The sequence below is a fragment of the Portunus trituberculatus genome, chromosome 5 (assembly GCF_017591435.1).
Source record: "Portunus trituberculatus isolate SZX2019 chromosome 5, ASM1759143v1, whole genome shotgun sequence".
NCBI classification, from domain to species: domain Eukaryota; kingdom Metazoa; phylum Arthropoda; class Malacostraca; order Decapoda; family Portunidae; genus Portunus; species Portunus trituberculatus.
In genome coordinates this window covers 2,165,977-2,181,428 of record NC_059259.1, presented here as the reverse complement: position 1 = coordinate 2,181,428, position 15,452 = coordinate 2,165,977, and the positions used below count along the sequence as shown (strand labels likewise).

General features: G+C 35.7%; 1 protein-coding gene across 2 annotated transcripts in view; it reads right to left on the bottom strand.

The window, feature by feature from the left end:
• The window catches only part of LOC123515921, a 112,563-nt gene that overhangs the window by 41,889 nt on the left and 55,222 nt on the right, over window positions 1–15,452 (bottom strand). For both annotated transcript variants that reach the window (XM_045274825.1, XM_045274833.1), the window contains exon 3: window positions 10,972–11,129. In XM_045274825.1, coding sequence (XP_045130760.1) covers window positions 10,972–11,129 — 158 coding nt within the window. The remainder of the gene's footprint in view (window positions 1–10,971; window positions 11,130–15,452) is intronic.

The window sequence follows — 15,452 nt, the reverse complement described above, 5'->3', positions numbered from 1 at the left end:
CTTCGAGGAATGGCATTGGCAACAATGATGATGATAAAGATGATGCAAGTTTGGATGATACGTCTGATTCTTCTTACAGGACAGAAGAATCTGAATCAGATGATGATAACTCTGATTATAACTCTGATGAATAACTCTGATGAAGTCTCAGTTAACACTGATGATGATGAAACTGCCGATGCATCTGATGTATCTGCATCCTCTATTGGTAATTGGAAGAGTGTTACTTCATATCAGAGAGCTTTTTCATTCACAGGAAAGGAAGAATTGTGTATAACTCCACAGTCCTTAGACAATTGTATCTTGCCAATTGATGTTTATTCATTATTTATTACTGATGAAATCATAGATGAAATAGTCAGAGAAACTAACAGGTATGCTTCTCAGAAACTTTCATCCCGTAGGCTAACAAGAAAATCAAGGCTTCGGGATTGGGTTCCTACTGATAGACTAGAAATAAAAAAAATGATGGGAATTTTTCTTTACATGGGAATAGTCCCTTATCCAGAAATGCATCATTACTGGTCCAAAAGCAAAATGTATGAAAGGGAACTATTCTCTGACACAATGAGTCGGGACCGATTTCAACCTCTTTTGAGTCTCATGCATTTTTCTGACAATATTGCAGACCAACACAAAATATACAAAAGTGAAGCCACTCTATGACATGATTGTTGAAAGATTTCAAAATGTGTACAAGCCAGGGGCAAAGGTAGTAGTTGATGAGACAATGGTACCTTTCAGAGGAAGAATTTATTTTAGGCAATATATTCAAGGTAAAAGCCACAAATATGGATCGAAAATATTCAAACTTTGCAATGCAGATGGGTACACATGGAACCTTGAAGTTTACTGTGGCAAATCTGACATATACCAAAATTTAGGTGTTACAGACTCCTTGTGTGTCAGACTGATGTTGCCGCTGCTTGACAAGGGTATGACTTTGTATTGTGACAATTATTACACATCAGTCACACTTGCAGAGCACTTGTTATCAAGGAATACATATCTCTGTGGTACAGTTCGGAAGACACGCAAGGGACTGCCATGTGAGGTAACAAAAGCAAAGATAAAGAAAGGGGATATGGTCTCGCTGCAAAATGATAAAGGAGTCAAAGTCTTTCACTGGAAAGATAAGAGAAGTGTTCTCACATTGTCCACTGTACCAGAACATGATGATACTTTGATACCAACTGGAGAGCATGGAAGAAATGGAGTTGTTGCAGTAAAACCTAAGAGTGTTGTTGAATACAATGAAATAAAAAAAGGGGTATATGTGTCAGACCAGATGTCAAGTTATTACACAGCCTTACGCAAAACAAAAAAATGGTACAGAAAGATTGCTGTAGAACTCATAGCTGGAACTTCAGTGGTGAATGCTTGGACACTCTATAATAAGTACTTTTCTAGAAAGCCTGTATCATTACTTAGCTTTCAAGAGTCTCTAATATTGTCACTGCTGACTGGCTCTTCTCAGGAAAATATAAGACCTGGAAAAAAACGAGCATCTGTTGGAAGGATCCAAATAGAGCAGCAGCATTACCTGGTAGAAGCTGAAGGGCCAAAACGTGCCTCAAGGAAAAGATGTGTAAGCTGCTATGAGATAATAACAATAAATGAAGGTAGCAAGGTGGCTGCAAAGAAAGCAAAAAAAGTGTCCACTTTGTCAGTTGTGTGAGGGAAATCCTTATATGTGTTTGTCATGTTTTGCTACCAAGCATGCTTGAAATGATTCTATGGGTGTTATGTATTTACTTAGTCGAGCAGGAAAAGTCTTACCACATTTTTTCACATTTAGTTTGTATTATTTCTATCTCATATTTGGTTTACATCTCATATTATGTAGGATAAGTGGGAATATTGATTTTGATTACTATTAAGTTTGGACAACTTTTTTTTGTAACTTGGATTTTCAATAAAATCATGAAATTTGTCAAACTGTTTACTAAGATACCTTATAAATGTCTCTGTTCTAGTAACATATGAGTAAAATACAAATTTCATTCATAATCTCAAAAAAAAAAAAAAAATAAATAAATAAATAAATAAAAAAAATCATGTAATATCCCACCGGTGGATCATACCGCATGAATGGATAGTAAACAATGACCCACCAGTGGGTCGTACCGCACTGAACGTGTTAAACACTGCTAAGTGTTCTCTGCCCCAATCAGAAATCTTAAAAAGATCAGAAGGCAGGCGTTCTGTGGCATCCCTAAGTGATCTGTTGACTTCCTGAAGGGTTAGTTATCTCTGAAGAAAAAAAAAAAAAAAAACGTGGAAAATTGTAACGTAGGTGTGGATAGAGCAAAAGGCTTGGCAAATAAGGACATAATGAATAATATAAAGAGAGTAGATGTCAGGACAGAACCCTGAGGAACACCGCTGTCAATATATTTAGGAGTAGAAGAGTGGCCGTCTACCACGGCTGCATTAGAATGGTCAGGAAAGAAACTTCAGGTAAAGTTGCAAAGAGAAGGATATAAACCGTATAACAACATTTTTGTAACCAAAGCTATTTATATATCTAACGCAACATCAAAAGTTTCACTCAAATTTGTTAAAGGGGATGACCAAGAATCAGTAAGGAAAGCCAGATTACCAGTAAAGCGACCTTGACGGAAGCCATACTAACAATCAGATAGAAAATTGTGAAGTGACAGATGTTTAAGAATCAAATAAAAGATTAAAGCTATAGGACGGTAGTTTGAGGGATTAGAACGGTCACATTTTTTTTAGGAACAGGCTGAATGTAGGCAAACTTCCAGCATGAAGGAAAGGTATAAATCGATAGACAGTTGAAAGAGTTTGGTTAGGCAAGGTGCAGTTTTTGAGTATAATAAGAGGGACCCCATCAGGTCCATAAGCCTTCCGACATGGAAAACATTATTACGAAGAACTTTAATTGTAGGCTTGAAATAGTCAGAGGGAGGAGGAGAGGGAGAGACAAGTCCAGAATCATCCAAGGTGGAGATGTTAGCAATGGTTTGAGAGAAGAGTTAATCTTTAGAGACAGATGAGATGGCAGGGTGCCATCAGGATTAAACAAAGGACAGAAAGATGAATAAGTAAAGTAATTGGAGATTCAGGTGATGGAATGATCAAGTACCTTTTGTGGGAAACCTCTCTCTCATGTATAGCACGAGAACAGGCTATGTTAAACCAACCTTTAGAAAATTTTGTTTAAGAAAGAGCGTGAGGAATTTGCGTTTACATGCCGGACATTGTCACCTCTGTTATGCGTTCACCACACAAAAACGGGTTTCTGTGAAGGAAAATGTTCGAGTAATTATTCCAGGGAAAATCACCATAATACCTGGCAGAGTGAAAATTTGCTACCACAGGCATCTGCGCTTTGGAGGATCCTTAGAAGGGATTGGGGAAATAGTACAAGATACATATATGAGGTTGTGATCGGAGGAGCATAATGGAGAAGATAGGGTAACAGCATAAGCGAAAGGATTCGAGCTAAGGAAAAGATCAAGAATGTTGGGAGTATCTCTAAGACGGTCAGCAATACGAGTAGGGTGTTGCACCAGTTACTTTAGGTCATGGAGGATAACAAAGTTGAAGACTAGTTCACCACGATGGTGAGCTCTTGTGACGTTTTGGGACAAACGTAATACCATCCTCTGAGAATTTTGGTAATAAGTGGTGATTCAGCACTGTCTTATCCTTAAGGGGTACAGATCTCTGGAGACGCTGGGAATCCGAGACTCCAGACTGGCCGTATCATGATTTAATTACTAGGTTGAGTGTAGATCTGACAAAGCATAAAGTGTAGAGGTTGAAGAAAAAACACCGAAAACTCACTGTTTAAACTTATGATGCTTTGGGACAAACGCAATCCCATCCTCAGACAAATCTAGCAAGCGATGATCCAGAGTTGCCTTGTCCCTTCAAAGAGATCTCTGGAGTTCCGAGACTGGAGACGGCGTATCTCGGACTTCTGGCGTCTCCAAAAATCCCTACTCCAAAAGGACGAGGCAGCGCTGGATTACCGCTTAGTGCTAAATTTGTCTGAGGGTGGGATCATGCTTGTCCCTAAACGTCGCAAGAGTTAAATAGAAAATGGTGATTTTACTGCGGTTTTTCTTCAAACTTTACATTTTATGGTTTGGTGAATCTACACTGAACCAAGTAATACATCAAGATACGCCCAGCCTTCAGTCTCGGATTTCAAGCGTCTCCAGAGCTCTCTATTCCGATGGGACAAGGTAGTGCTGCATCACCTTTTCTTGCTATATTTGTCTGAGGAAAGGATTACGGTTTTTCCCGAATCATCATTAGAGTTTAAATAGAAAATGATAATTTTACTTCAAACTCTCTCTCTCTCTCTCTCTCTCTCTCTCTCTCTCTCTCTCTCTCTCTCTCTCTCTCTCTCTCTCTCTCTCTCTCTATATATATATATATATATATATATATATATATATATATATATATATATATATATATATATATATATATATATTAAACAATACAAAACATAAATTTCTGGATGCTAGGATATATAGATGCCTGCCAAAATAATAACTGACTCTCAGCAAGGCATAATAGCTCTAGATCTGGTAAAATAAGAGTTAATGTTAATTTACCATGAGCTGTAACCTCGCTAAAAAATATTCTCTTTTGTATTTCATAACTGAATAAGGCTCTTTAATTCAAGAAAACGTTCATCCATTCCCTTGTTTTTACACAGCCGTGAGAAGCAAAAAATTCCTATAAGTGCACATTCCTTTTCTTTCCTTTGCTTGCACTTCCTAAGGAGTTCATGCTAAGTCAGTGTCCATTCCCACAGGTTCAGTGTGAAATCTCTGGTTGCTGGGTTATATATATATATATATATATATATATATATATATATATATATATATATATATATATATATATATATATATGTGTGTGTGTGTGTGTGTGTGTGTGTGTGTGTGTGTGTGTGTGTGTGTGTAATTATAACTTGCCAAGACATACATTTAGTACTAACATATATTTTATTTTTTTTATTTATAATTATGTAATACTTTAACGATTGTAGCCAATGCATTTGTAACTGTTCTTAAATGTATAAGTCGGTCACAGGTGTCAGTGAGTTGTCTGAAGAAGACGGTAGTTGGAGACTAGCGATCACACTACAGGTTAGGTTAGGTTAGGTTAGGTTAGGTTAGGTTAGGTTAGGTTAGGTTAGGTTAGTCGGCCGTGACTTTCCTAGCGACTGCCAGAGTCATGAGCGTACAGACTATCTTAGTTTAGTGTAAATAATTGTACTGTTAATATAGTGAAAATTCAAGCTGTGTTTATGTTAACACCCCCTGAGAAAACAGTGTGAGAGTTTCTGAACGCACGACACTGCTAACTCGTGACCGCTTATGGGCAAACAGAACATTGACTACATTTGGTTTTCATGTATCTTTTTTTAGATTTTTGCCAGTGGTCTCAAAATTTGGACTTGTGTGTTCCGTGCCATACATAACACACGATATTTATTACTATAATACCATATTATTATTATTATTATTATTATTATTATCATTATTATTATTTTTGTTGTTGCTGTTATTGTTGTTGTTATTATTATTATTATTATTATTATTATTATTGTTGTTGTTATTATTATTATTATTATTATTATTATCTTGTTCTTCTTCTTCTTATTATTATTATTATTATTTTTAGTAGTAGTAGTAGTAGTAGTAGTAGTAGTAGTAGTAGTAGTAGTAGTAGTAGTAGTAGTAGTAGTGGTGGTGGTGGTGGTTGCATCATTATCAACACCTGAAATAACTGGTTATCTAGAAAATGCTAAATATTCTTAGGGCCACTTTACAATGTATGAGCATGTTTTAAGATTATAAGAAATATAAGGAAACATGTCATCCCCTATTCAAGTTTCTCCTGCATACCTGGTGACGCGTGGCCGAGACAGAACGAAGAAAATTGGGCCCAAGAAGAGAGCCATCACTAACACGGCTACCCACGTATCTCCCTTAAAGGGCAGTGCAAGGGACTGCCAGCGGGGCATCTTTGTTTCTTTCTTGAGCATGAAGCATGTTGTCTGTTATAGTGGAATCACATACAAATATTAGTAAGCTCATGATATTCCAAGTTATATATATATATATATATATATATATATATATATATATATATATATATATATATATATATATATATACTCGTATATAACACAACCCAGAGAGAGAGAGAGAGAGAGAGAGAGAGAGAGAGAGAGAGAGAGAGAGAGAGAGAGAGAGAGAGATTTTGAAGATATTTGTATGTTGATTAGAAGCAAACATTGAAGTACTCACTTCCCTGAGGGTGTTTATCGGTAATAAAAATTAATGTTGTAAGCAATGTAGCTTAAGTGAAATGCCAATAGGCTACTATATACCTTATTATTATACAATTTTTTTTTAAATCATACAACGTGCAAGTACATTTGTTCTAGCTAAATATGATACATTCAAATTCGTTATCTCGAGTTTGTGAGGCGGAATTGTGAATAACATTGCCGAAGTATGCAATGTTACCATTCCCCAAACTTATTACACCATGTGCTTTTTATATAATGGTACCTTACGAAAGGAGGAAACTTAATCGCATAAGGCCAGAGCATATTTATAAATTACCTCTCATTTATACAACTATAAGGGCGTTTTCAAAGGTTATATATGAGATCACTGTAATATACCAGGGGAGGAACTTAGCCGAAGGGTGACGGCCGAAGGGGTAGAGCCTGTATATGCTACTCCAGAGTTCAGGAATATGCGACCAGGCGCGGGCACCTGGGTGGCTAGGAAGGCGGGCTGGGGGCGATGTGTAGGTAAACAAAGCATATCCACCCAGCAGGAACACGATGTCCTTGGCACACGATGAATTTGCACACGCAGCTGCGTGGGCCAGGCGTCGGTAGCTGGTAGGTGGGTGCCAGGGTGCTCATGGCGTCAGGAGCACAGGCTCACCATTCACAAAGGAGAAGCATAGAGTAGCGGATATCACGTAGCACAGAGTACTTCGGACAGTTGCTTGTAGCAGAAAGCAAGCTTAAGTAAGGGCAAGGAAGCTGCAACATTGTATACAGCACGCGGATGAGGCAGGGAGATAGCATGTGGGAGAGCACATCATGGCAGGAGAAAAGGAACAAAGCCACAAATCTTGAGAGATGATGCGTGCATAGGTGAGCACAGCCATGGTCTAGTATGGAGGGGGTAGTAGACACATACCGAAACAATAACTTACTCCCAGTGAGATCTAATAGCACTAGTTCAGGAGGTGCTGTGAACCTTCCATTAAAGCTAGTTGTGATCTCATTGAATGTTTCCCTTTGTGTCTCACAACTCATGGGGGTAGTCACAGCCTACCCTCTAAAGACAGCTCTCCTTCTTCACACAAAACTACATGCACTTACCACACATACACCCTTCACTCCAAATAAAAAAAAATAAAGGAAAAATGGGACCCGAAATAAACAACGCCTCGGAGTCCCCCTCTGGGGAGGGGACCAAAAATGTCCTCAGGTCGGACACCTCTCCTGTTGAAGACCACAAATGCCTTGACACTTCCCTCAACTTTTTCTACATTAACTTCTGCAACATTCGCGGTCTTAGATCTAATTTTCAATCTATGGAACACCACCTCTCCTCTACTAAACCTCATCTTCTTTTCCTCACCGAAACACAGCTGTCTGAGGCAACTGACAGTAGCCCTTCTCTGTTCCCTCCTACTTTCTCTATTCTCATTTTCATTCCAAAGCTGGATGTTGCGTCTATGTACGCAACGACTTAACTTGCTCTCGTGCCCACGCTCTTGAGTCTTCCGAATTTTCCACCATCTGGCTACGACTTAACAGTCACTCTCAAACTAAATTCATCTGTGCTGTTTATCTCTCCCTAACTCTTCTGACTATAGTAATTTCTTCGACTACTTAACTTCTAAAGTGGAGCACATTCTGTCCCTCTACCCTTTCGCTGAGATTTCCATTCTTGGAGATTTCAATGTTCACCACCAGCTTTGGCTTTCCTCTCCTTCACTGACCACCCTGGTGAACTAGCCTTCAACTTTGCTATCCTCCATGACCTAGAGCAACTGGTGCAACACCCTACTCGTATTCCTGACCGTCTTGGAGACACGCCCAACATTCTTGATCTCTTCCTCACCTCTAACCCTTCTGCTTATGCTGTCACCCTTTCATCTCCGTTGGGCTCCTCCGATCACAATCTCATTTCTGTATCTTGTCCTATTTTTCCAATCCTCCGCAGGATCCCCAAAGCGAAGGTGCCTCTGCCAGTTGGGGGACCTGAGGAGGTATTATGCTGATTTTCCTGGAATGATTATTGCTTCCGTGTCAGAGACCCATCTCTTTGTGCTGAACGCATAACAGAGGTGTTAGTATCTGGCATGGAGGCGTACATTCCTCATTCTTTTCTCAACCTAAACCTTCTAAACCTTGGTTTAACTCAGCCTGTTCTCGTGCTATACATGATAGAGAGGTTGCCCACAAAAGGTACTTGAGCCTTCCATCTCCTGAATCTCATGCACTTTATATCTCTGCCCGGAATCATGCCAAGTCTGTTCTTCAACTTGCCAAACACTCTTTCATAAATAGGAAATGTCAAAATCTTTCAAACTCAAACTCTCCTCGTGACTTCTGGCATCTAGCCAAAAACATCTCAAATAACTTCACTTCTTCATCTTTCCTCCTTTATTTCATCCTGATGGCACCACTGCCATCTCTTCTGTCTCTAAAGCTGAACTCTTTTCTCAAACCTTTGCTCACAACTCCACCTTGGACGATTCTGGGCTTGTCCCTCCCTCTCCTCCTCCCTCTGACTATTTCATGTCTACAATCAAAATTCTTCGTAATGATGTTTTCCATGCCCTTGCTGGCCTAAACCCTCGGAAGGCTTATGGACCTGATGGGGTCCCTCCTATTGTTCTCAAAAACTGTGCTTCTGTGCTTGCACCTTGCCTGGCCAAACTCTTCCAACTTTGTCTATCGACTTCTACCTTTCCTTCCTGCTGGAAGTTCGCCTACATTCAGCCTGTTCCTAAAAGGGTGACCGTTCTAACCCCTCAAACTACCGTCCTATAGCTTTAATCTCTTGCTTGTCTAAAGTTTTTGAATCTATCCTGAATAGGAAGATTCTCAAACATCTGTCACTTCACAATCTTCTGTCTGATCGCCAGTATGGCTTCCGTCAAGGTCGCTCTACTGGTGATCTTCTGGCTTTCCTTACTGAGTCTTGGTCATCCTCTTTTAGAGATTTCGGTGAAACTTTTGCTGTTGCGTTAGACATATCAAAAGCTTTTGATAGAGTCTGGCATAAAGCTTTGATTTCAAAACTGCCCTCCTACGGCTTCTATCCTTCTCTCTGCAACTTTATCTCAAGTTTCCTTTCCGACCGCTCTATTGCTGCTGTGGTAGACGGCTACTGTTCTTCTCCTAAACCTATTAATAGTGGTGTTCCTCAGGGTTCTGTCCTGTCACCCACTCTCTTTCTATTATTCATTAATGACCTTCTTAACCAAACTTCTTGCCCTATCCACTCCTACGCTGATGATACCACCTACATCTTTCCACGTTCTTTCAGAGACGTCCAACCCTTCAGGAAATCAACAGATCACGCGGGGACGCCACGGAACGCCTGACTTCCGATCTTTCTAAGATTTCCGATTGGGGCAGAGAAAATCTAGTAGTTTTCAATGCCTCAAAACTCAATTCCTCCATCTATCAACTCGACACAACCTTCCAGACAACTATCCCTCTTCTTCAATGACACTCAACTGTCTCCTCTTCCACAATGAATATCCTCGGTCTGTCCTTTGCTCATAATCTTAACTGGAAACTTCACATCTCATCTCTTGCTAAAACAGCTTCTATGAAAATTAGGTGTTCTGAGGCGTCTCCGACAGTTTTTCTCGCCCCTCCAACTGCTTACTCTGTATAAGGGCCTTATCCGTCCCTGTATGGAGTACTCTTCGCATGTTTGGGGGGGTTCCAGTCACACAGCTTTGCTTGATAGGGTGGAATCGAAAGCTCTTCGTCTCATCAACTCCCCTCCTATGACTAACTGTCTTCAGTCTCTTTCTCACCGCCGAAATGTTGCATCCCTCTATATTCTATCGCTATTTTCATGGTAACTGTTCTACTGATCTTGCTAACTGCATTGCATGCCTCCCCTCCTCCTGTGGCCACGCTGCACATGGCTTTCTTCTTCCTCTCATCCCTATTCTGTCCTACTCCCTAATGCAAGAGTTAACCAGTACGCTGAATCATTCATCCCTTTCAATGGTAAACTCTGGAACTCCCTCCCTGCATCTGTATTTCCTACTACAACTTGTCTTCTTTTAAGAGGGAGGTATCGAGGCATTTGCTCCCCTAATTTCTGACGGTTTGGGCACTTCTTGAACTCTTTGGAGAGCCAGCGCTCAAGTGGGCCTTTTTCTAACTTTTTTTTTTTTTTTGCTCTTGGCTGGCCCTCTTCCCTACGTTAAGGGAAAAAAAAAAAAAAAAAAATATATATATATATATATATATATATATATATATATATATATATATATATATATATATAAATATACAAGGGCTTCCATCCGCACATCCAGGGGGCCGAGGCGACCCCCAGGTTACCACGACTAACTGCAGGACAACCTGATGATTCGACGATAAACAAAATAGGTGAAAGAATGACAACAGGTATATAAAAAAATATACTACACTTACAATATATTAGTATACAGAGTAGATTGATACGATTAAAACATATCACAACAGTAGTTATAGCTTAAAGTACTAAGAAATAAATTAAAGTGGGCGATGTGCATAATGTTCTGTGTTGACCAAAATTTATTAAACATTACGTGGAGGTTCTTAATTTTTCATTATCAAATAGAGAAAACTTATAATTATTTATATCTGACATTTCACAAAAACATATTTGTTGGTGCGTTACAATAACAGCCAATAACAATAGCTACCTGCTGTCCGTAAGATGAAGTATAGTGTTGATGCTTGTGTCGTCCTCCCAAATCCGAGATGAAAAGGTTAGCAATGCCTATGTCCGCATCACCTCTCTCAAACACGCCCACCAAACCCGTCCAAGATCCATTTGTCAGTTCGTATCCCCACAGGATACCTGCACGGCCATATTCCAAGAATAAATACATCAAAATCCAAACTCATTACAAAAAAAATTTACATATCCTATCACCAATAACACTATATATATATATATATATATATATATATATATATATATATATATATATATATATATATATATATATATATATATATATATATATATATATATATATATATATATATATATATATATATATATATATATATATATATATATATATATATATATATATATATATATATATATATATATATATATATATATATATATATATATATATATATATATATATATATATATATATATATATATATATATATATATATATATATATATATATATATATATATATATATATATATATATATATATATATATATATATATATATATATATATATATATATATATATATATATATATATATATATATATATATATATATATATATATATATATATATATATATATATATATATATATATATATATATATATATATATATATATATATATATATATATATATATATATATATATATATATATATATATATATATATATATATATATATATATATATATATATATATATATATATATATATATATATATATATATATATATATATATATATATATATATATATATATATATATATATATATATATATATATATATATATATATATATATATATATATATATATATATATATATATATATATATATATATATATATATATATATATATATATATATATATATATATATATATATATATATATATATATATATATATATATATATATATATATATATATATATATATATATATATATATATATATATATATATATATATATATATATATATATATATATATATATATATATATATATATATATATATATATATATATATATATATATATATATATATATATATATATATATATATATATATATATATATATATATATATATATATATATATATATATATATATATATATATATATATATATATATATATATATATATATATATATATATATATATATATATATATATATATATATATATATATATATATATATATATATATATATATATATATATATATATATATATATATATATATATATATATATATATATATATATATATATATATATATATATATATATATATATATATATATATATATATATATATATATATATATATATATATATATATATATATATATATATATATATATATATATATATATATATATATATATATATATATATATATATATATATATATATATATATATATATATATATATATATATATATATATATATATATATATATATATATATATATATATATATATATATATATATATATATATATATATATATATATATATATATATATATATATATATATATATATATATATATATATATTATATAAACATATATATATATATATATATATATATATATATATATATATATATATATATATATATATATATATATATATATATATATATATATATATATATATATATATATATATATATATATATATATATATATATATAGATAGATAGATAGATAGATAGATAGATGGATACATATGTGTGTGTGTGTGTGTGTGTGTGTGTGTGTGTGTGTAATTCACTGTTTGATCTGCTGCAGTCTCTGACGAGACAGCTAGACGTTACCCTACGGAACGAGCTCAGAACTCATTATTTCCGATCTTCGGATAGACCTGAGACCAGGCACACACCACACACCGGGACAACAAGGTCACAACTCCTCGATTTATATCCCGTACCTACTCACTGCTAGGTGAACAGGGGCTACACGTGAAAGGAGACACCCAAATATCTCCACCCGGCCGGGGAATTGAACCCCGGTCCTCTGGCTTGTGAAGCCAGCGCTCTATCCACTGAGCTACTGAGCCGTGTGTGTGTGTGTGTGTGTGTGTGTGTGTGTGTGTGTGTGTGTGTGTGTGTGTGTGTAAGTGGGGACAACTAGTGAGAGCCAATAAATAAAGACAATTAATAAATGAAATAAATAAATAAATAAAATAGAAAAAAAGCGACCCACTTGAATGTCCTCTCTTAAGGGAAGTCAAGTCAAGTCATTCGACATTGGAAATACAGACATAGGTAAGGAGTTCTAGAGATTACCAGAGAAAGGTATGAATGATTGAGATTACTGCTTAACTCTTGCATTAAAGAGTTGGACAGAACAGGGGTGAGAGGAAAAAGAAAGCCTTGTTCAGCGAGGCCGCAGTAGGATGGGTTGCATGCAGTTAGCAAGATTAAAAAAAAAAAAAAAAAAAAAAGTAGTTCGAGTGAAAATAGTAATAGAAGATAGCAAGAGATGCACCATTCCGGTGGTGAGGAAGAGGCTGAAGACAGTATGTTAGAGGAGGCGAGTTAATGAAAGGAAAAGCTTTTGATTCAACCCTATTTAATAGGAATGTGTGAGTGGAAGGCCGCCCTTCAGACATGCGAAGATTCTCTTTATATATGGAATGTTGAGGTCCTTGTACAGAGAAGAACTAGCCGAGACGCCTGAAAAGGCATAACTTCATAGAAATGTTTTTTTTTCAGTATGAGATGAAATGTGAAATTTCCAGTTTAATTATGAGTAATCGACAGGCCGAGGATATTCAGTGTGGAAGAGGTCATCAGCTTAAGAGTAGATAAAACGATAAATTTGGTTAAGAAAAGATCATTAATAATTAATGGAGAAAGTGGGTGACAGGACAGAACAATGAGTAACGCAGCAATTAATAGATTTAGGAGAAGAACTGTGGCCGTCTGCACAGCAGCTATCGGAGCGGAAACTTGAGATAAAGTTACCGAGAGAAGGATAGAAATCGTACGAGGGTAGTTTTGAGATCAGAGGTCTGTGCCAGACTCTATCATAGGGGTTTTTACCTGGGGTTCGCCAGTCCTAAGCAGTTCACAAGATTTTTGGAGGAACTTAAATGGCTGATCTGTATACTTTGCAATATACCATTGTATATCGAGTTTATGTCAGTCACTAGATTAACATCCGTGGTTCTTAGATGGCTGATCTACTAATTTCCTTTGGAATACCTTCTTATATTGAGTTAATGTCATTAACTAAATTAACTTTTGTTCCAACTTCCTTCGAAAGATTTGTGCGTATCTGACACGATGCGAATATGCACCACCATAACATCCATACGACGGATCGTTTAGACTTTAGAGTAAGAAATAAATGGCAAGCCCTGCGCTATAATCTGCGGATAAAAACGTGACTTTGTCCTAATGAATTGAGTAAAGCTGGCCATCCTACCTCTCGTTCAAACACACCTGACTGAGACAGGCCGTGCAATGCTAATCCTCTCGGTATTACTGAGGCGTCGCCTGCAGTAGTATACCCAAGCGCCATATCTTAAAATACTCAGGAAACGGCTCTGAAGTTTTCAAAGTATAAAAATGATTTTCTCCAAAACTATAACAGCTAGGATAATAATTCTTATACCATTTTGAGGCTCATGGTTTGTACATTATAACATGAGTCTTGTGACACAGAAAATAATTATAACAACAAAAATATAATTTGGAAATTAAAGAAATTAGTTAAGAAAATTCCTTAAAATTCGATTATTTGTCATCTAATAATGCCTCTTGCCAGAAAAAATGCAAATCCCAACAAATAATGATAAAGACAGGTGAGTGTCATGAGACCTATTCAGTATCTGCCTCATCATAGACGTAGTCTATGATATTACACTGGGTTTTCCAGAGATTGGTCTTCCTTATATGCATGTATACGTCCATCATGTGCAATTTGTTCCTGTCGTCCCACCAACCCTTTCAGACATGCCCTTTTGTTTGGATTAGGATAGAACGGCAGAAGCGATTTTAGTTGGTTCACTTTTGATTTCTTAAGCAAACGTTCCTGGTTGCACTTGCGTATCATATTCACGTGTTCAAGATGAAAGTTCCCAAAGTTATAGAATTTCTTGCCAGGTTGCAAGCGTACTTTGGCAGAATCTTCATTAATACCACTGTAGTGGTCCTTAAGGAGGAATCCCTCCTGGTACGCGTCTTTCACCACTAGCTGGGATGATTTAGAAAACTTCCCCTGAGAAGCCTTGCGCTTCGTCACAGTTTTAACAAGGGAATTCAAGTTATAATAAAACTCCTCTTGCTGCATCTTCACTACCCTAAACTTTTTGTGTGTAGACTGTATGATATCTACATAGTCGTTTGGGGTGAAAATACCTTCAAACCTGCGAATTTTTTTTCTCTACAAGTCCAAACGACCTA